Source organism: Leptonychotes weddellii, chromosome 6 (assembly GCF_054177405.1).
Source record: "Leptonychotes weddellii isolate Sample4059 chromosome 6, ASM5417740v2, whole genome shotgun sequence".
Classification (NCBI taxonomy): domain Eukaryota; kingdom Metazoa; phylum Chordata; class Mammalia; order Carnivora; family Phocidae; genus Leptonychotes; species Leptonychotes weddellii.
Window position 1 is genome coordinate 90,830,991 of NC_138374.1, and position 23,760 is coordinate 90,854,750.

At 38.4% G+C, this 23,760-nt stretch overlaps 1 protein-coding gene and 1 non-coding gene across 2 annotated transcripts in view; one reads left to right on the top strand and one right to left on the bottom strand.

Moving 5' to 3' along the window:
* The window catches only part of SLC9C2 (solute carrier family 9 member C2 (putative)), a 96,271-nt gene that overhangs the window by 41,896 nt on the left and 30,615 nt on the right, over positions 1 to 23,760 (bottom strand). The window contains exons 10-12 of the mRNA XM_081824622.1: positions 16,420 to 16,501; positions 12,918 to 13,084; positions 12,240 to 12,344 (exon numbers count right to left, since the gene is read on the bottom strand). Of these exons, the coding sequence (XP_081680748.1) occupies positions 12,240 to 12,344; positions 12,918 to 13,084; positions 16,420 to 16,501 (354 nt within the window). The remainder of the gene's footprint in view (positions 1 to 12,239; positions 12,345 to 12,917; positions 13,085 to 16,419; positions 16,502 to 23,760) is intronic.
* On the top strand, positions 23,572 to 23,678 carry LOC115941461 (U6 spliceosomal RNA). The gene has a single exon (XR_004076219.1). It is a non-coding gene; the product is annotated as a U6 spliceosomal RNA (small nuclear RNA).

Here is a 23,760-nt window from a genome sequence, read left to right on the forward strand (position 1 = left end):
TTCCTTCCTTCCTTTCTTTCTTCTTCTTTCTTCTTTCTTTCTTTCTTTTTGCCTGTTTTCTCTGACTAGGACTTTTAGTACTATGTTGAATAGGCATGGTAAGAGTGGGAATCCTTGTCTTGTTCTTCATCTTGGAAGAAAGCTTTCAACTTTTCACCATTGTGTATGATGTTAGCTGTGGGTTTGTTACATATGGTCTTCATTATACTGAGGTATGTTTCTTCTATACACAATTTGCTGAGAGTTTTTATCATGAAAGGATGTGGAATTTTGTTAAAAGCTTTTTCTGCATCTATTGAGAAAATCATATTATTTTATCTTTCATTCTACCAATGTGGTGTTTGACTGAATTGTGGATATTGAACCATCCTTGCATCCCAGGGATAAATCCCACTTTATCATGGTTCATGATCCTTTTAATGTGCTGTTGAATTTCATTTGCTAGTATTGTGTTGAGAATGTTTGCATCTGTATTTTTCAACAGTATTGATTTGTATTTATCTTTTCTGGTAGTGTCCTTATCTGGCTTTTGGGTATCAGGATAATGTTAACCTCATAAAATGAGTTTGGGAGTGTTCCCTTCTTTCAATTTTTTGAAAGACTTTGAGAAGGACTGGCATAAATTTCTTCTTTAAAACGTTTGGTAGGGGGGCGCCTGGGTGGCTCAGTCGTTAAGCGTCTGCCTTCAGCTCAGGTCATGATCCCAGGGTCCTGGGATTGAGCCCCGCATCAGGCTCCCTGCTCCATGGGGAGCCTGCTTCTCCCTCTCCCACTGCCCCTGCTTGTGTTCCCGCTCTCGCTGTGTCTCTCTCTCTCTGTCAAAATAAATAAATAAAATCTTTAAAAAAAAAAGTTTGGTAGGGGCGCCTGGGTGGCTCAGTTGTTTAAGCATCCAACTCTTGATTTCGGCTCAGGTCATGATCTCAGGGTCATGAAATTAAGCCCCACATCAGGCTCCATGTTCAGCAGGGAATCTGCTTGAGATTCTCTCCCTCTCCCACTGTCCTTCCCCCTCCTCACTCTCTCTAAAATAAATAAATAAAAATCTTTTTAAAAAATGTTTGTTAGAGTTCACAGTGAAACCATCTGGTCCTGTGCTTTTCTTTGTGGGGAAGTTTTTATTTTTTTATTATTATTTAAATTTGAGTCAGTTAACATATAGTGTAGTATTAGTTTCAGGAGTAGAATTTAGTGATTCATCAGTTGCATATAACACCTAGTGCTCATCCCAACAAATGTCCTCCTTAATGCCCATCACCCATTTTTTCCATCCCCTCACCCACCTCCCCTCCAGCAACCCTGTTTGTTCTCTATAGTTAAATGTTTTATGATTGCCTCCCTCTCTGTTTTTATCTTATTTTTCCTTCCCTTCCCCTATGTTCATCTGTTTGGTTTCTTAAACTCCACATATGAGTAAAATCATATATTTGTCATTCTCTGACTAACTTATTTTGCTTAGCATAATACATTCTAGTACCATCCACATCATTGCAAATGGCAAGATTTCATTCTATTTGATGGCTGAGTAATATTCCATTGTATATAAATACTACATTTCTTTATCCATTCATCAGTTGATGGACATCTGGGCTCTTTCCATAATTTAGCTATTGTGGACATTGCTGCTATAAACATTGGAGTGCAGGTGCACCTTCAAATCAGCATTTTTGTATCCTCTGGATGAATACTTAGTAGTGCAATTGCTGCATCTAGGGTAGTTCTATATATATTTTTTAAGATTTTATTTGTTTGACAGAGAGACACAGCAAGAGAGGGAACACAAGCAGGGGGAGACGGAGAGGGAGAAGCAGGCTTCCCACTGAGCAGGGAGCCCAATGCAGTGCTCAATCCCAGAACCCTGGGATCATGACCTGAGCCGAAGGCAGATGCTTAACTACTGAGCCACCCAGGCACCCCTAGGGTAGTTCTATTTTTAACTTTTTGAGGAACCTCCCTACTGTTTTCCAGAGTGGCTGCGCCAGTTTGCATTCCCACCAACAGTGTAAGAGGGTTCCCCTTTCTCTGCATCCTTGCCAACATCTGTCATTTCCTAAGTTGTTAATTCTAACCATTGTGACAGGTGTGAGGTGGTATCTCATTGTGGTTTTAATTTGTATTTCCCTGATGATGAGTGATGTTGAGCATTTTTTCATGTGTCTCTTAGCCATCTGAATGTCTTCTTTGGAAAAATATCTGTTCATATCTTCTGCCCATTTCTTAACTGGATTATTTATTTGGGTTGTGTTGATTTTGATGAGTTCTTTATATATTTTGGATACTAATCCTTTATCAGATATGTCATTTGCAAATATCTCCTCCCATTCTGTCTGTTGCCTTTAGTTTTGTTGATTATTTCCCTCACTGTGCAGAAACTTTTTATGTTGATGAGGTCCCAATAGTTTGCTTTTGTCTCCCTTGCCTCTGGTGATGTGTCTAGTAAGAAGTTGCTACGGCCAAAGTCAAAGAGGTTTCTGCCTGTGTTCTCCTTTAGGATTTTGATAGTTTCCTTTCTCACATTTAGGTCTTTCATCCATTTTGAAGTTATTTTTGTGTAGGGTGTAAGAAAGTGGTCCAGTTTCATTCTTTTGCATGTTGCTGTCCAGTTTTCCCAAAACCATTTGTTGAAGACACTGTCTTTTTTCCATTGGATATTCTTTCCTGCTTTGTCGAAGATTGGCTGACCATAGAGCTGTGGGTCCATTTCTGGGTTCTCTATTCTCTTCCATTGATCTATGTGTCTGTTTTTGTGCCAGTACCATGCTGTCTTGATTATTACAGCTTTGTAATACAGCTTGATGTCTGGGGTTGTGATGCTTCCCACTTTGCTTTTCTTTTTCAACATTATTTTGACTATTCAGGGTCTCTTATAGTTACATACAAATTTTAGGATTGTTTGTTCTAGTTCTGTGAAAAATGCTAGTGTTATTTTAATTGGGATTTTGATTGGGATTGCATTGAATGTGTAGATTGCTTTGGGTAGTATAGACATTTTAACAATATTCTTCCAATCTATGAGCATGGAATGCTTTCCCATTTCTTTGTGTCTTCCTCAATTTCTTTCATAAGTTTTCTATAGTTTTCAGAGTATAGATCTTTTCCCTCTTTGGTTGTTTTTTTTCTAGGTATCTTATGGTTTTTGGTGCAATTGTAAATGGGATTGATTTCTTGATTTCTCTTTCTGCTGTTTTATTATTGGTGTATAGAAGACAACAGATTTCTGTAGGTTGATTTTATATCCTGTGACTTTGTTGAATTCATGCATGAGTTCTAGCAATTTTTTGGTGGAATCTTTCTAGTTTTCTACATAGAGTATCATGTTGTCTGCAAAGAGTGAAAGTTTGACTTCTTCCTTGCCAATTTGGATGACTTTCATTTGTTTTTGTTGTCTGATTTCTGAAGCAAGGACTTCCAGTACTATGTTGAACAACAGTGGTGAGAATGGACATCCCTGTCATGTTCCTGACCTTAGGGGAAAAGTTCTCAGTTTTTCCCATTAAGGATGACATTAGCTGTGAGTCTCTTGTATATGGCCTTTATGATGTTATGTTCCTTCTATCCCTACTTTCTTCAGGGTTTTTATTAAGAAAGGATGCTGTAGGGGCATCTAGGTGGCTCAATCAGTTAAGCATCTGCCTTCAGCTCAGGTCATGATCTCAGGGTCCTGGGATCGAGTCCCACATCAGGCTCCCTGCTCAGCAGGGAGCCTGCTTCTCCCTCTCCCTCTGGTGCTCCCCCCCTCCTTGTACTCTCTCACTCAAGCTCTCTCAAATAAATAAATGAATAAATAAATAAAATCTTAAAAAAAAAAAAGGAAAGAAAGAAGGGGTGCCTGGGTGGCTCAGTCATTAAGCGTCTGCCCAGGGTCCTGGGATCGAGCCCTGCAATGGGCTCCCTGCTCAGCAGGAGGCCTACTTATCCCTCTCCCACTCCCCCTGCTTTTGTTCCCTCTCTCGCTGTCTCTCTCTCTGTCAAATAAATAAATAAATTCTTTTAAAAAAATAAAAATAAAAAAAGAAAGGATACTGTATTTTGTGAAATGCTTTTTCTGCATCTATTAAGAGGATCCTGGGAAGTTTGTGTTATTAATTCAATCTCCTTACTCATTATTGGTCAGCTGAGATTTTCTACTTTTTTTATGATTCAGTCTTGGTAGATTCTAAATTTCTAGGAATTTATCTATTTCTTCTAAGTTATCTAATTCTTTGACTTATAATTGTTCATTGTAACCTTACAATCATTTTATTTCCATGGTGTCAGTTTGTATTGTCTCCACTTTTTTGTAATTTTTTTTGAGTTCTCATTCTTTATTGGTTATTCTAGCTTAAGGTTTGGCAATTTTTGCTTATATTTTCAAAAAACCAACTCTTAGTTTCATTGATTTTTTTTCTACTGTCTTTCTAGTCTCTATTTCATGTATTATTTCCTTCTTTCTGCTAAATTTAGGCCCATGAAAATGGGCCTGAAGAACAAATTGTTATTTTTCCTAATTTCTTGATGTGTACTTAGGTTATTTCAGATCTTCCTTTTTTCTTAATGTAGGCATTTATCACTATAAATTTCCCTCTTAAAACTGTTTTGCAGCATCCCATAGGTTTTGATACATTGTGTTTTCATTTTCATTTGTCAAGATATTTTCTGATTTCCCTTTTGATTTCTTCCTTGACCCATTGGTTGTTCAGGAGTGTGTTGTCTAATTTCCATGTATTTATGAATTTTTCTGTTTTCTTCCTGTTATTGATTTCTAGTTTTATGCCATTTATACCATTTTATACCATTGATTTCTAGTTTTATGCCATCTTTATAATGATATAAAGAAAAGATACTTGATATAATTTCAATCTTCTTAGATTTGGTAAGGCTTGCTTTGTGACCCAATATATGATCTATCCTGGAGAATGTTCCATGTGAACTTGAGAAGAATATGTATTTTGGTGTGTTGAATGAAATGTTCTGTATATGTTTGTCAGTCTATTTGATCTATAAGTATTATTCAGATCCACTGTTTCCTTGTTAATTTTCTGTTTGTATTATCTAACCAATGTTAAAAGTGGGATGTTGAGGTCCCTTACTATAATTTTCTTGCTATCTATTTCTCCCTTCAGTTCTGTTAATATTTGTTTTAAATATTTAGGTGCTCCAGTGCTAGGCATTTATATTTACAGATGTTATATCTTCTTGATATATTTGTACCTTTACCACTGTATAGTGACCTTCTTTGTCTCTTGTGACCAATTTTGCCTTAAAGTCTATTTTTTTTAAAGATTTTATTTATTTATTTGACAGAGAGACACAGCGAGAGAGGGAACACAAGCAGGGGGGTAGTGGGAGAAGGAGAAGCAGGCTTCCCACTGAGCAGGGAGCCTGATGCATGGCTCAATCCCAGGACCCTGGGATCATGACCTGAGCCGAAGGCAGACGCTTAACGACTGAGCCACCCAGGCGCCCCTTGCCTTAAAGTCTATTTTAACTGATATAAATATAGACACTCCTGCTCTCTTTTGGTTACCATTTGCATGGGATCTTTTTTCTAAACCTTCACTTTCAGCCTATGTGTGTCCTTAAAGTGAGTCTCTTGTAGGCAGCATATTGTTGGATTTGGGTTTTTTAAATCCATTCATCCATTCTGTATTTTGATTGGAGAATTTAAGCTTTCACATTTAAAGTAATTATTGATAGATAAGAACTTATTGCCATTCTGTTCATTGTTTTCTGACTGTTTCTTTAGTTCCTTTGTTCCCTTTTTCTTCTCTAAATGGCTTCCTTTGTGATTTATTTTTTGTAGTAGTATGCTTTAATTCCTTTCTCTTTATCTTTCATCTACTATATGTTTTTTCTTTGTGATTACCATGAGGCTTCTATAAAACATCTTATAAGTAGACTGTATTCTTGTGTCAACCACCCAACAAAATTCAGGAGAAAAATCACACCTTTTAGGTGCCACTAATATTAAAGATTAAAGTTACTTCCTAAGACTACTGCCTAAACTTATTCCTCAGTGCTGACCAGGTACTCTTGCTTACCCATTGTTTATAAATGTTTCCAACCTCCACTACAGTTAGCACATTTTCTCAAGTTTTACAATTGTAGGGATGATAGTCACTACAGGAAAACAGGGAATTCATTCTACTTATTTTTTGAGGTAATAGTCATCTATTTACCAGCTCCTTTTCCAGGAAATAGGAAAATGGTCCACCCATAATTTATGGGTAGATAAAGCATATGAACTCTGAAGCTACATTCTAAAGGGTAGAAAGGCAATGGCCAGGCTATCCTTATTCCAAGGGCCACTGAGGCAGTTAATAGATATCTCCATTTTATAAGCTTTCCTGATAGCCCTGGGAAGACACCCACTATAAGAGAAGGTATGTCCCAGAGTTCAGTTCTGAAGCATATATATAATTATTACACCTATAGTATTTCCAGCCCTGCCCATCCAGAAATAGGTTTGGCTCAAGAAAACAATGATTTGGGAATTTTTAAATTAAGTTTGTTTATTGAATGTCTACTCAGTTCCAAGCCCTATGCCAAGGCACTGCAGATGTAATCCAAGGCTTGAGTTCATAGCCTCACGAAGGAAGGGGAAAACTAGACAAATAGACCTGTAAAATAGGGTAGGAAATGTGAAAGGATAATAGTAACCACAGGGCAACTAATTAAACTTGATGTGGGGTAGGGTCAGAAAAAACTTCCTGAAAGAGATGACACCTCAATTGAGTTTTAAAGATGAGCATAATTATCCAAATGAAGAATGGAGATGGGGGGAGCAGAGTGGAGAAGGAGGTGAGCAGAGAGGGGCATCATCAGTGCATGCACAGAGATGAGAAACAGCATGGTGAGTGCAGTAAAGGACGAGTTCTGGGGCAGAGAATGGTGACAGAATCAGAGAAACAGGTAGGGGACAGATTACAAAAGACCTTGTACTTATATATAGACTTGATATCATAGGTAAACTCTTCCTGGAAGGTAATAAGCTAATCCTGTGGAATACTACTTGAATCACCCCCCGCTCCCGCACCCCTCCGCCAAATAAATATGCTTTGTGAGGAAGTGGGAGAGGGGGTATTCAATATTCCCTCTTAGAGAGTCTCAGTGCATATCAGTATGTTAAAAATTCTGAGATATTCCACAAGAAGGGGTTCCATAATAAACCAGTTTACCTTTGTTTAAACTAGCATTTCCCAAACAAACTTGAGCATGGAAACTTTTTTTGTTGTTATGCAATCCCTATTAACATTCTGTGGAGCAAGTGTTCTTTGGAACTCACTTTGGAAAATGCTGTAGGACCCGAGGGGCCATTTTAAGCAGGAAAGTGGTATAGTCCTCTTTGTCTTTTAGATAAGTCACCGTGGTTTGATAATCGAAATATTAGAGGTAGGAAGACCAGTTGAAGGTTATTATTTAGGCAAGAGGTTATAATGTCCTAAATTAATAGACACAAGAATGGAAAGGAGTATATTTGACAAGTATTTAGAAGGTAAGATTGATAAAGCTTGGAAAAGGAGGGAGAAAGAGGATTGATCTGAGTGATCACAGGAGTAATGAGCCCATTCACTGAGACCAGGAATACAAGAACAGGTTTTAGATGAGTTCAGTGGGGATTTAGGTACCAGTGATATATCTAAGAGATGTCTAGCCACAGTTGAATTTATGAGTCTAAAGGCATGGTACTGAGAGTTTGGGAAGGAAGAATACAGATTTGAGGAGCATCCATAGAGAGCATTAAAATTATGAGTGCAGCTGAGAACAAGGACAGAGAGATTATAAGGTAAGAATGATGGAGAGAGTTAACTCTTCTAAGGAAAGCTAACATTAAAGAGATAAAAAGAAAAAGAGGAGTTCATGGAAGAGACCAAAAAGGAAAGGGGTCACAAGAATAGGAGGAATGCCAGTAGAGGGCACTCTCAGAAAAGCCATTAAAAGACAGCATGGAGAAGGGGGAGCCTGGGTGGCTCAGATTGTTAAGCATCTGACTCTTGATTTTGGCTCAAGTCATGATCTCAGGGTCATGGAATTGAACCCCATGTCAGGCTCCATGCTCAGTGGGGAGTCTGCATGAGGATTCTCTCCCTCTCCCTCTGCCCCTCACCCTACTCACATTCTCCCTCCCTCTCTCTCTCTCTCTCAAATAAATCTTAAAAAAAAAAAAAAAAAAGACAACATGGAGGGGTGCCTGGATGGCTCAGTTGGTTAAGTGTGGGACTCTTGATCTCAGCTCAGGTCTGATCTCAAGGTCATGAGTTCAAGCCCCTTGTTGAGCTCCACACTAAGCGTGGAGCCTACTAAAAAAAAAAAAAAAGACAACATGGGAGTGGGTCACTACATGGGATTGTTAGTTTAAAAAAAGCAAATGTGGTAGGTCATGATGACAATGGCCCCAATGTATCCATGCCTTCCTGTGTCCATGCCCCCTTGCAACTGACATTGCTGCTTCTCCCAAGAAAGGGAGTCTACCTCTTCACTCATTGACTCTGGGCTAGCTTTGTGATTTGCTTTAACTCATTGAATGGGAGTAAAAATTATTCAAATTCCAGAACCTAGGATTTAGAGGCCTCGTAGCTTCTCCTCTTACCCCGTTGGAATCCAGAGTCCACCATGCTGAGAAGAAGCCCAGTCCACTCTACCAGAAAATAGAAGGCCATATAGAAGACAACCAAAGTACTCTGAAAGACAACTAGCATCAACTGCCAAATCTGTGAATGAGGACATTCTGGACCCTCCAGTCCCACTGAACTATGAGATGACCACAGACACATGAATGCTCCAAGCCAAGACTGATGACAGAATCATCCAGATTGCTAACCCACAGAACTATGAGAAATAATAAGCCATTGTTTTAAGCCAGTAAATTTTGGGCTAGTTTGACATACAGCAAAGGTTAACCAAAACAGAAATCAGTACCAATTGTGCAGAGCCTCCATAACAAAGGGGTAAAACATGTGACATTAGCTTTGGGAGTTGGGGGTGAGCAGAGTCAGAGAGCAGTGCAAAAACTGTTTTAAGGGGCAGAAGGGAGGCAGCCGTGCTAATGAAGAGGCCCCACAATGGGCAATACTGTCACCTGAGGCCACTTGGAAGGTGGAAAATGTGCCCAGTGAACTTGGCTACTAAGAATATTTCTAGATATCTAATATTCTAGAAATACTAAAACTATCAACTGTTTAAGCTACTTATGATAAAGCATGGGAAGAGAGAGAGAGAAACCAAGGAGAAGCAGTTTACTCTGCAGCAGAATTTAGAGAAAATCTAGAGTCCGTGATTTGCCAGGTTGCCAACTAAACTTGTTCCTCATCTGCAGTCTCTCCAGTTGGCAAAAGATCTAAAAGTAAAGATCAAATCTAGAGTGCTGACAGTAAAATATGGCCTTGGGTTCAAGATCAACTCAAGGGTGTGCCTGAAGACTCTTTGTGAAGTCCACTGAAAGATTAAAGCCGGCACTCACAATGTCTTCTCAAGCAGACAAAAGGCTTTCTCGGGCTCTTATCTTCAGACATGTGGCCCGTCTGAAACGGAATTGTGGAGTAGACTCTAATCAGATTGATTGAAAACACGTTTTTAAGGAAATTGTACCAGGTTGGACTAAAAAAGACAGAAATTATTCTAAATGAATAGAAACATCCCAAGTTTCTACTGACAGAAATCAGGCTGAAAAGGCCAGTCAGCTACAAACATAGATTATTTCCTATGGAAATGTAAAGAATAAGGTGCTCTGGTGCATATTCCCAGCTGGATTTCAGAATTGCCATGGGCCAGTGATTAATAAGCATTTCCTGTTATTCCCCTTCTTGAACAGAAGTGTCTGTTGATTGGCGCTAAATGTTGGGGAGTGGGGTGGAGGACAGATAACTTGTTTCTTAGTTCATAGCTCTCCAGATCAAGAGGAATAATACTTAAAGAGATGCAATCAAGGAGCCTCAGCATACCTAGACCAAATGCAGATCATGAGATACTGGACTTTGAGTCTGATACCATAATAAGATGAAGCTTGGTATGTGTGTGTGGTGGTGGAGGTCTTAGAAAGGGATAAGTGTATTTTGTTTATAGGAGGGATATAAATATTTATGGCCAGCGAGCACACTGTGACATATTAAATATGGTTACATCCTAAATTTGTTTTCCTTTTCTTCTTTTTTTTTTTCTTTTATCCAAATGAGAAGATGGACGTTAGTGAAAACTACCATGGTAATTATTTCACAATATATGTAAATCAAACCATCATTCTGTATGCATTACACTTATACAGTAATGTAAGTCAATTATTACTCAAAGTAAAACTGGGTGGGGGGAAGCATCCAAGAAAAAACAAACAAACAAAAATATGGTCACAAATTCTTTGCATCTCTTACCATTGAGAGGTTGGCTCTATTGCCCCAACCTTTGAATTAACATGGCCTTTTTTACAAGTCTGTTAGTAGGGTACCGACTCCTGGCTGCATGCCTCAGTTTATTTTTATGTGGCCTCTCATTCTTCAGAGGCAAGCCAGTTTCCTCACATGATAATCACAGGTTGGTATTCAAAGTAGAAGAAGGTGGAAGCTGTAAATCTTCTCAAAGCATAGGCTCTATGCTTTGCTCTAACATTCCCAAAGTCACTTTGAAACATTTTATTGGTCAAAACAAGACATAGGAACAGCCCAAATTCAATGAGATAGGGGTAGCAGGGAGGGATATATGCACCGCCTCTTAATAGGAGGCTCTACAAAAAATTTGTGACCACACTGTACTGCCCTGGGTAAGAAACTTTCAAACTCTGAGAATATTTTAAATTAAGTTTAGAAATGCTTGAAAAAGGAAAAATAGTATTAATATTTTTGTATTAAGGAGAAATATGTTCTTCAACAAAAAAAATAAAAGAGAAGAAAGAATTTATAGGTTAAAAGAGACTTAAAGGGCATATCCATTAATTACAATGTAATTGGAATTATACAAATACAAATACAAATTCAATTTTAAAAATACAAACTGTGAGGGGCGCCTGGGTGGCTCAGTCGGTAAAGGGTCTGACTCTTGATTTTGGCTCAGGGTCATGATCTCAGGGTTGTGAGATCCAGCCCCATGTTGGGCTCCATGCTCAGTGGGGAGTCTACAAGAGAATCTCTCTCTCCCTCTCCCTCTGCCCCTCCCCCCTCTTGCGCTCGCTCTCTCTCTCTCTCTCAAAAACAAATAAATAAATCTTTAAATATATGTATGTAAACTGTGAAAATACACATTGATCACATTGAGACAATTGGAAATTTGATCACTGACTTGATATTTGATGTTATTAAGGAACTATTATTAATTTCTAGGTACAATATTAATATTTACTATGTTTTTTAAAAGGATTTAAAATTTTGAAATACATACTGAAGTATTTACAGATGAAATAATATGATATCTGGGATTTGTTTCAAAATAATATGGAAGGAAGAGTAGTGAATGAGGCTGCAGATGGGGCAAGATTAGTCATGTTGGTTTTTAAGGCTGGGTGATGGGTACATAGGGACTCATTACAGTGTTATATCTACTTTTGTATATGTTAAAAATTCTTCATAATAAGTTTTAAAATAAAATTTAAAAAAATGGACTCTGGGCATAATGAATATATGGGCATATTTTTATGTACTTGTAATATTGAATAAAATTTGTCCTATTAGATTATAACCCCAATGTAAAATATACAATTTGATAAGTTGATTTAAACTTGATTTTACCTAGGATTCTTCCTTATTTTTAATATAAGTTATATAATATATAATAATATATATTTATTTATTTAAAAGTACAATCTTCCTTATATTAAAACATTTAATCTTAAATCTTAAATATTTTAAGAGAATATTTGATTCACTAGTTTTATTTTAATGTATTAGATTTACAAGAGTTAAAAAAGCACTTGAGAGAATTTTATATAAAAAAACTCAAATACATTAAATTTATAAAAGCAGTTTCAAATATTTGAAGATGTTTAGTTAAATAAGTACATAAATGGCACCAAATACTATTCAAAGACCCCTCAAAAGTCAACTGCTAAAAACTACTACACCTAGAAACAGAATAATAAGATTTGTGACTTGAACTTAAAGCCTAAGACATTTATTGTTATTTTTTAACTTTAATAAAGCAAACTTTAATAACCAATACACTATCAAAAGGTGAAAAAATATTTTTTCTAGTCACCTGAAAGCCTTATGTAAGAAATAAGAGCATTGCAAGAATTAAAAATAAATAAATAGAAAGCAGATTATGTGAACTGTACCAACCATTTGTATTATAGCTACATGCAATCTGGCTTCTTCTATTAAAACTTCTTCTGTTGGGGACTCCTCCTCCTTTTTGTTATCATGTGAAACATGATAAGGATCAGACTAAGTTTGAAAACATAAGGAGATAAAGTTAAAAATAAGCTAAAATATATAGGAGCTGCTAAACACATCACTCAACAATGATTCCAATAACTCAAATCAGAATTGCTAAAATGAAGGGCTATGTATAACTGGGTTTGCTCTCTGTATGAGAAATCCTGCTTTTAATTGTGGTAAAGTAACAATTCATGTGGGGAGATTTGCAAGTCAGATTCTCCCCCAAACCTGTCTATGCTTGACTGCTCTCTGAAACAACCTGTGTTTTCTGCTTTTTATAATAACTCCTCAAATGGTTGGAAACATGAGCTTGGCAGGACCATTCATAGTTACTAAATCAGCCAGTGGGTAAAAACCAATTCTCCTATATTTGGCAAATAAAGCCAGATAACCAAGACCTTCTCTTTAGAGAGAATTCAAAGTCTTTTCACCAAGATAGCAAAGCTAGTAAGTATATCCCCTGTCCTTAGTTTTCTGACATTTCATTAGCAGGATCAAGTTTTTTATAATAAACTAAAGCAGGAGAGGCAGACCCAGGAGAAAAGGAGGACTATTTTTTTTTTCCAGGTATCAACTCACAGGAATGTTGTATTCAATCTTTGTTTTTTCTTCTACTAAGGTCCAATTAACATTTGTCAAAATTTTTTCTGTTTTGAACAGTGTTATTGTGTTCTGTATTATCTCCTGAATGTGCTTAATGGCATTTTGCATGGCCATTTGCCTTGGGAGGGAAATAGCACACAAACCTGTGACCAAAAAAAAAAAAAGCAAGGATCTTAATAGAATACAGTGAAAACTGCAAGAAGAAGCAAAATCCTGCAAGGTGTAGTGAAATCTTGCTGTAGTGAATCACCTGCACAGCCAAACCATAGTGCTTGGAGCAAGGACAACCTTTGGTCCAAAATTTCCCAGAAAATTACCCAACTATCTGTTTCTTCTGGCTGCAGAGCTCAACTTTATCTGACTCAACTGCTAAGGAATGCTTTATTCATTTCCTTTCATTCCTGTTAGCTAGAGACGTGACTTGCTTCTTCAAGGTCCCCAATCAGTATTTCTCAAGGTGTAGGAAACTACTCCTGTCTTCTACAGGTTGGAAGGCTGCCTATTAAGCTATGCGAATTCCTTGGCTCCACCTCTTACCTAGAGAATCAGCTTGGCCTAGGAATTTGCATTTGAACAAGTTCTCCAACTGAATCTTATAAAAATTTTTAAAATTTGAAATATAAAGTTCACTACAATAGAGATCCCTCAAATTTAGTATATCTGTTTCCTGGCCAGCAAATCTACATGTTCCAAAAATTGTAGCCATTTGTATCTTCTTGAGGTATGAATTTGAAGTTATAGCTGTGAGGCTCACTCACCAAAAAGAATTTATTTTTTTTTAAGATTCTATTTATTCATTCCACAGAGAGAGAGAGAGCACAAGCAGGGGAAGCAGCAGGCAGAGGGAGGGAGAAGCAGGCTCCCCATTGAGCAGGGAGCCTGATGCGGGGCTTGATCCCAGGACCTGGGATCATGACCTGAACCAAGGCAGATGCTTAACCAAAAGAGCCACCTAGGTGCTCCCCAAAGGAATTTAATTAGTGAATGAACTTAGTCTGCTCACTTGGAATTCCATCTCAATAAAATTATTCTCTCTTCATAATTGCACATGAAAGGTCTCATAAAGAGTTAAAATGAGTTCTAAATGTTTAGCTTAACTTTACTTCATTCTCTACAGGACACTGTGTGTAATGATGGTATTTGAAATTTTCAGGATTCCAAAGGTCTGGAAGCATATCCCTCTTGATTTACTGTGGTCCAGAGCAAAGATACATTTGACTGTAGGCTGAAGCTAGAAGTTGTCAGCTTTAGATTAAAAATTCCCATGGCTGAGACCACACAGAAGAAATTTTTTCTCATTTGCCTAGTTATATCCTACCCATATGATGGAGCACCTGCCACTTTCCAGTTGCTCTGGGGAAACATGAGTGTATGTGGCCACTTGGTGGCACCAATATATTTGAATGAACTCTCTGTGTTTAAGATGATCCTGGAAGAGTATGAGAAGGGAATCTCCTAAAGCCTTAGACTAGACAGAAGTAGTTGGTTTGAAACTCTTACTGATAAAACTCAACTCTGTCAAGTATTAAATATGTGCCACATAGTATTTCTAGAAAGGATGAGCATGGATTCTGAGGGGAGAAAGATCTTATCATATACTTCTGTTTTATAATGAAAATTTTTTAGGTTTAACTACTACAATAAAAAAAATTGGGGGGGGAGGCGCCTGGGTGGCTCAGTTGGCTAAGCATCCAACTCTTGATTTTAGCTCAGGCCATGATCTTGGGGTCTTGAGATCGAGCCCCACATCAGGCTCCATGCTGAGTGTGAAGCCTGCTTGGGATTCTCTCTCCCTCTGCCCCTGCCCCTTGCTCTCACAACACATGCTCTCTCTCAAAAATAAATTTTTTTTTTAATTTTGTAAGGGAAGAAATAGAAAAAATATTACCATGACATTAAAACCCCTGGTTGACCTTGCCTTTGAGAGTCAGAATGAGAGGAATCACAAGAAAAGAAGCATGGGAGAAATCCAGATGTTATATCCTAAGCAAAGAGAATGGAGTGGGTCTGGATTCCTGGGAGTCAAAGGAATTGGTGTGAAGGGGAGTGTGAGAAAGTCTTCAAAGATCAAATTAACTTTACTCATGCTCCAGTGTAGGCTTTTGATGACAAAGCATACCTTTCTACTGAGAAAAAGAACAAATCCATAACTGGGGAAAAGGAGAGCTACCAAAAATCTGCCCCATTTCCTAACTCAGTTTACATACTGGAGCCCTTGGGTTTGAGGTGGGCAATAACAGGAAGTTCTGCTATAGTTTTCGTGGGGTCAGTTTTAAAAATGGGCATGACTGTGAAAGGACACAAGCAGGGAGTTGATGTCTCTCATGGGTAGGAGAGGGTAAATTCACCAGGCTATTTCCTTGTTTAGAAGAACTCTCCTTCAACATCATCCTTCCATTGACCTCTCATTAGGTCCATGCTTTCCAAGAAACTTTCTTACTACTAGTTTTGTTTATCATGGAAATTGGTATTTAGAGATAAACACCCTGAATAATGATCACAATTATTTCAGACATAGAAATAAATCATCCTCATTATAAATTAATAAATTGATTTTCTGCTTTATCCACATTTTCCTGTGAGTGCAGTAAATCTCCAGCATTCTAATCAATTCTAGATACACTGAAAGAATCACGCACCGGCAGAGCTAAATACCAGGCCATGGGATAGTGAATGATACTAAGGCCCTATTCTAAGACTTCGTGTAATCCCACTCCACCTTCTCCATCCCTGTTTGACTGTACTGCCACCAATGATCTTATCCTAGATTTCTCTATTGACCATGTGTCTCTGTGTGATTTTCTCATATTTATGCATTTTATTATCACTGGCCTCAAATGTCTTCTGAAATAGGCAACTGTGGCACAGCCTACTGACTGTCTCCCAATATCCATTTTCCCCTTCTTCTTTTACCAACTGAATCTCCAGGTTTTGGCTGAGCACATGGTCAACCAGATAGGGATAATATTTCACAGCTTCTTTTACTCATGAATGACCATGTGACCAAATTCTGGCCGATGGAATGTGAGTGGTAATGATACATACAATTTCTAGATTGTGCCCTTAAAAGTAAGCTGCTTACCCTCCATTGCCACCCATCTCCCCATTTCCCCTCTCTAGTTGGTTGGATTGAAGATACAGTGGTAGTGAGCCAGCTTCCACCCTGCAGACAAGAACAACACCCCAGGGACTGGAGGAGAAATAAAAGAGAAGCAGAACCATCCCACTCTTTTGGACATTTTGATGGAGAGGAAAAGAAAGTCCTCTATCTTATTTAAGCCACTGTGAATGTGGTTTCTGTTAAACTGGCTGAACCAATATCCCAATTAATACAGCATCTATAAATAATGAATGAAAGAAAATGAATGATTTCATAATCAATTCCTTGAGCTCCATAAGAAATGTCCCCATGACCCCCAACAATAATCTATTTGCATTATTTTCCCCAGTTAATTAATGAAAGATAGATATAGTTTACCTAGTGTCCTGGCTGAATGAGTCATCATGTATGAATTTATTCCCATAGTCATTAGTGATATTACCTGTACATACAATATAAACTAAAAAATAAAATACACAGTTAGAACCAAAAAAAATGAATAAGTTCTCCAAAGGGAATCATTGTTCAACCACCAACAACAAAATTCTATCTTAATCCACATTTTTTAATCCTGCTTCTGATAAGTAAATTGGGGCAGAAGAGTTGTTTTGTGGACACTGCTTGAATATAATACACTGGAGCAGATATTAGTTTTCAATGTGAATGAGAAAAGAGTTTATAATTTCTGGGAGGGATAAGAACACTGATCAAAGAGCTCCCCACCCTTGCTGCTTTCAGCAGCAGCCTTGCAAAGCCAGCAAAGTGGTAGGCATCCCTGCAGGGCTGGGGAGAAAGCCCACAACCGCAGGCAGTGGTGACCACAGCGGGGATGGGAAAGGGTATCTGCCACCAGCATTTACTAAAGCTGCTCAGGAGGCTCTGAAGAAACCTGCAGAAACCATGGTGGGGTCTTGAGAGGAACTGCGCAGAAGTAAAAACAACCGCTTTTGCAGGTCTTGGCCCTGCCACTTATTAGCCATGTGATTTGGGGTCAGTTGACTTAATCATTCTGAGCCTCAATGTCCTTCACTAGAAACTGGAGTTAATAGCAATATGTCCTTTGGAGAGTGTTTCCCAAATTTGACTAATAACACTAGGCACCTGAAGTTCTTCTAAAAGATACCAACTTCTGGTTTTCTTCCCTGAAGATTCTGATTGTGTAGGTCTGGGGTGGCGATAAAGGGATTGGTATAACATCACATAGATTTGGGAAATACTGTAAGGGATAATCAAATGTTAGTTAACATTTTGTTGACTTGATTTTAGCCTGATTCCTTGCACAAAAGAAAATTGAAGGAGCTCAGATGTTGGTTATGATACTTTTCCTTTGGGCCATGAAAGGACCCAAAATCTCTACAAAACCACAGGTTGGTTTGAACTCCAAATTAATTCCCGCATGATGTTTATAGATAAAAAGTGCAAATCCTCAGGAAAGATGATAAGGAATATAATACTCCATTTTAAAAAGAACTTCTTTTGGGAGTTAGGGTACCTGAGTTCTTTCCCTAACATGCTATTCTCTTTGTTTTGATTTCTCTACATGCAAGATGGAGAGGGTGATAACTGATCCCCCAAAGAAATTTTTATATTTTTATATTGTACTGCTGGGGTCTTTTGGAACAGAAGCAAAATGACAAAGAGAAAACCCTGGGCTGGAAATCAGCCAATATCAAGAAACTCTGTACATCTACCTGCAGATTAAATTTTCTTGGGAGGTGGGCAAGTGTTCTTAATTCACATTATTTGAGTGGCTTTTCTCCCCCCAACAGCAGGTTTGGAATTCATATGCATCTGACTTGGAGATGGTGGGGGTGTCCTGGGGATTTCTAGCAACTTTTAGCAACTTCTCCAGCTAGCTCACACAGTATTGTCACAAATGACAAGGGGCTCTAACACTGTCAGCAGATGCACTGGGTTCTTTGGGTCTTCCCTGGAGCTCAGTATCACAGGTATTGCCACCACCAGATTGCCCAGAAATCCACCCCAGCTAGCCTATGAAGAAAAGGTTTTGAGGGAGAGTAATTAACATTTATTGAGCATTTGCTAAGTGGCAGGTATTTTACTAAGTATCATCTCAATCCTCAACTGGAAACTGAGGTTCCACAAATCTGGGAAACTTGCCCAAGGTCACCCAGCCTGTGACGGTGGAACCAGGATTCGATCCCAAGTCCATCTGATTCCCACACCATTAACCACTACTTGACTGTTGGTCCCTTTCATACTGTCAACATAAACAAACTTTCCTTTGAAAGTCCCTTTCTACTTAAAAGAACACATTTTTCAAATCTAATTTTTAAAATGGTTAACTTTGGGAGAAGGGAGAGAAGTTGGTGAAGGAGTAGGATGACCCTAGCTCATCTTGTCCCCACAAACATAACTAGATAACTATCAAATCACTCTAAATACCCCCAGAAATCAACCTGAAGACTGAAAGAACAAACTCCACAACTAAAGGAAGAGAAGAAGCCACATCAAGGAAGATAGGAAGTACCGAGAGGTGGTTTGGGGGAGAAAGAGATTGTAAGTGCTGTGGAGGAGAGGGAGCCCTGGTCATGGAGAAAGGTGAGAGAGAGAGGCACTTGGGGGAATGCATAAGGAGAATACTTCCCTAAAGTCATTGGCTGGGAAAATGAGAGGGGCTACAAGTGGGACTTAAAGACGAGTTTTAAAGTCCAGCAGGCTTGGCTGGTATAGAGCCCTGAGGGAGCTGCCTTACTCCTGGAGAGAAGACAGACAGAAAACCTGGGGGCAGATGCCATGGAAATAGCATCTGAAGAATGCCTGGGGCACAGAGCAGGGAGATAATTCACTCTTCTTGGAGCCTTACCTGAGAGGCAGGATTCACACCTCTCTCTGGAGACAAAGGAGCTAGCAGGTGCCATTTCCCTCCCCTGCCCCTCAGCATAAACACAGAGCCACCTTCAGGAGGCAGCATAGTGCCCACAGTGGCTGCCTAACCTGCTTATGCCAAGTCCCAGCCCCCTGCGCTCTGGCACACCTGCCCTCCATCAAGCCTGCCTCTGTCCCAACACGGCCAGCCCCTTCCCCAGAAGGCCAGCAGAAGTCCCTGCCCTCAACATGTCTCCTGACCAGAGTTCTGCAGGGGTACAGTTCTAGTGGAAGTAGTATCAGGTCTCATTTAACAAGCAGACCAGAGCACACCTAGATGAAACTCACTACACTCTGGCCAAGTGCCCACTGCAGGCAAGGAGAGCCTCTGCAGACAACTGGTCTGAAGGATACAGCAGCCAAAACACAACAGCAGAGTGCACACAACACACACCAGAGACACTCTCTGAAGTGCCAGACCCTGGACACTCTATGACCTCTTCTTCAGAAAGCCATTACTCTCAGGAGCAGGAAACATAACTGGCTTTTCTAACACAGAGAAGAAAGCAGAGGCTTAGACAAAATATCAAGATGGAGGAATTCATCCCACATGAAAGAACAAGATAAGGTCACAGCCAGAGATCTAAGTGAAACAGATATAAGTAACATGCCTGATAGAGAATTTAAAGCAACAATCATAAAGATACTCACTGGGCTTGGAAAAAGAATAGAAGATTTCAGGGATACTCTTACCACAGAGATAATAGAGTTAAAAAGGAATCTGTCAGAAATGAAAAATGCAATAATTGAGACCGGAAACAGGCTTGAAGCAATGAACACAGGCTGAAAAAGGCAGAGGAAAAAAAGAGTGATATAGAAGACAAAATAATGGATAATAAGGAAACTGAACAAAAGAGAGAAAGAATTATGGAACATGAGACTAGACTTAGGGAACTGAGTGACTCCATCAAAAGTAATAACATTTGTATTATAGAAGAAGAGAGAAGGGGGGGGGAGAAAATTTATTTGAAAAAATAATAACAGAAAACTTACCTAATCTGGGGAAGGAAACAAACATCCAGATCCAGGAGGCACAGAGAATTCCCATCAAAATCAACCAAAGCAGGCCAACATCAAGACATATTGTAATTAAATTTGCAAAATATAGTGATTTAAAAAAGTCTTGAAAGCAGCAAGACAAAAGAAGTCCTTAACTTACAAGGGAAGACCCATAAGGCTAACTGCAGATTTCTCAACAAAAACATGGCAAGCCAGAAGGGAGTGGTATGACCTATTCAAAGTGCTGAATGGGAAAAATGTGCAGCCAAGAATATTCTATCCAGCAAGGCTATCATTCAGAAGAGGAGAGAAAAAGAGTTTCCCAGACAAACAAGAACTAAAGGAGTTTGTGACCACTAAACCAGCCCTGCAAGAAATATTAAAGGGGACTCTTTGAGTGGAAAGACCAAAAGTGACAAAGACAAGAAAGGAACAGAGAACATCTCCAGAAACAATGACAAAACAAGTAATAAAATGGCACTAAGTACATATCTATCAATAATTACTCTGAATGTAAATGGACTAAATTCTCCAATCAAAAGACATAGGGTATTAGAATGGATAAAAAAAAACAAGACCCATCTATACGCTGCCTACAAGAGTCTCATTTTAGATCTAAGGTCACCTGCAGATTGGAAGTGAGGGGGTGGAGAAACATTTATCATGCAAATGGACTTCAAAAGAAAGCCAGAGTAGCAATATCACTAGTCAGAGGCCTTAACAATGTTCCTTTGGAGATGCCCCACTTTCTTGTTTTTGTTTTTGTTTTTTTTATTGTGACCTTGTCAAAAGTCACCAGTCCAAGACGGTAGAACTTTTGGAATTGTCCTACTAAGGCCTGCAAAGGTGAAATCTTCGTAGTATCCATCTTTTGAGGCTTTCTAGATTTTAGGTTAAGAAAGCCACTTGAGATATACTCTTCTATCTTGCCTCCTGTATCCTCAAAACTAGTACCTAATCAGAAAGACTGCCTGCTTCTGGGCTTGCATTGCCCTCTGAATCTAAAACTAACTTTTTTCAGATGGATTAAAAAATATTTACACAATAGTCTCCATTAAAATCTTTGGAGGGAAACAGAAGGAATCTTTTTCTAAGATGTCAGGGCTTTTCCTCTCAGCCTCTGAACCTGGGGAAAGTACCTGAGATTCCTTCCTACCCTGGGGTGAGGAGAATAGCCTTTAATAAAGTTGATAGGAAACACTGAGTATGGAGCTGTGAGGATAATCACTTCAAAACTGCCTGCATCTATGGTGAAGAAAGGAAGAGCTGTCGTTGGTGATTAGGATTATGAATGGAGAGTCATTTTAAACCTTCTGGGGAACAATGGATTTCACAGGGCATTGTTTCTATAACACTTAAATCCTTGTTAATTATCCCACAAAGAAAGCTCTCTGGTGACTCAGAGGCTAGGAGTTGGCCCAGTTGGGGGTGGAGGGTAGAAGGCTGCAGTCAGGAAGCTTGAAGGGCTGTGGGGAAAGGGTGAGATGTTCTGAGACCTGGGGCCAACTTCATTCTGGGCTTGCCTGTTTGTGTGTTCAGTTTGGCTCTGGGCTGGATTCTGGGGAGAGATGGGTTTGCTGTTCAGAGGGCATGAGGTTCTTCCTTAGACTAAATGATGCTTACAGTTGTGACTCTTTTCTACTATGCTGTGCTGAAGTGATGGAGACTAGGCTATGTTACAAATAAATCATTTTTTGTTGTTTTTGTTAAATATATATATATATATCAGACAAACTAAAATTTAAAATAAAAACAAGAGATGAAGGACACTCTATAATAATAAAAAGGATAATACAACAAGAAGATCTAATGATTGTAATTATTTATGCACCCAACGTGGGAGCACCCAAATATATAAAACAATAATACATAAAGGAACTAATTGATAATAATACAATAATAATAGGGAACTTTAACACCCCATGTACATCAATTCACACATCATCTAAACAGAAAATCAACAAGGAAACAATAGCTTTGGATGACACACTGGACCAGATGGACTTAACAGATATATTCAAAACATTCCATCCTAAAACAGCAGAATACACATTCTGTTCAAATGCACATGGGACAGTCTCCAGAATAGATCACATACTAAGCCACAAATCAGAACTCAACAAGTACAAAAAGACTGAGATCATACCATGCATATTTTCTGACCACAATGCTATGAAACTTAAAGTCAACCACAAGAAAAAATTTGGAAATACCACAAATACACAGAGGTTAAACAACATGCTACTAAACAATGAATGGGTCAACCAGGAAATCAAAGAATAAATTTAAAACTACATGTAAATAAATGAAAATGAAAACAACAGTCCCAAACCTCTGGGATGCAGCAGAAGTGGTCACAAGAGGGAAGTATATAGCAATACAGGCCTTCCTCAGGAAGCAAGAAAAATCTCAAATAAACAACCTAACCTTACACCAAAGAAACTAGAGAAAGAACAACAAATGAAGATAAAGCCAGCAGAAGAAGGAAATAATAAAGATTAGAACAGAAATAAATGATATAGAACCTTAAAAAAACACAATAGAATAGATCAATGAAACCAGGAGCTGGTTCTTTGAAAAAATTAATAAAATTGAAAAACCCCTAGCCAGACTTATCAAAAAGAAAAGAGAAAGAACCCAAATAAACAAAATCACAAATGAGAGAGAAGAAATAACAACCAACACCACAGAAATACAATTATGAGAGAAGATTATGAAAAACTATATGCCAACAAATTGGACAACCTGAACAAAAAAAAGATAAATTCCTAGACACATATAAACTACCAAAACTGAAACCAGCAGAAATAGAAAACTTGAACAGACTGATAACCAGCAAAGAAACTGAATCAGTTATAAAAAAATCTCCCAACAAACAGAAATCCAGGGCCAGACGGCTTCACAGATGAATTCTACCAAACATTTAAAGAAGAGTTAATACCTATTCTTAAACTATTCCAAAAAGTAAAAAAGGAAAGAAAGCTTCCAAATTTATTCTATGAGGCCAGCATTACCCTGATACCAAAACTCAGAAAAAGACTCCCCTAAAAAAGAAAACTACAGGCCAATACCCCTGATGAACATGGATACAAAGATTCTCAATAAAATACTAGCAAACTGAATCCAACAGTACATTGAAAGAATCATTCACCAGGATCAAGTGGTATTTATGCCTGGGCTGCAAGAGTGGTTCAATACTCACAAATCAATCAATGTGATACACCACATTAACAAAAAAAGAAGGATAAGAACCATATGACCCTTTCAATAGATGCAGAAAAAGCATTTGACAAAGTACAACATCCATTCATGATAAAAACCCTCAAGAAAGTAGAGTTAGAGGGAACATACCTCAATGTAATAAAGGCCATATATGAAGAACCCACAGGTAACATCATACTAATGGGGAAAAAGTGAGAGCTTTTCTCCTAAGGTCAGGAATAACACAAGGATGTCCACTCTCACCACTGTTATTCAACATAGTACTGGAAGTCCTAGCTACAGCAATTGGAAAACAAAAAGAAATAAAAAGCATCCAAATCAGCAAGGAAGAAGTCAAACTTTCACTATTTGCAGATGACATGATACTCTATATAGAAAACCCAATGGGTCCACCAAAAAATTGCTACAACTGATACACGAGTTCTTGCTTCGGCAGCACATATACTAAAATCGGAACGATACAGAGAATATTGGCATGGCCCCTGAACAGGGATGACATGCAAATTTGTGAAGCATTCCTTATTTTTAAGACAATTATCATATGGTTTCACTCATATGTAGAATATAAGGAATAGCACAGAGCATCATAGGGACAGGGAGGGAAAACTG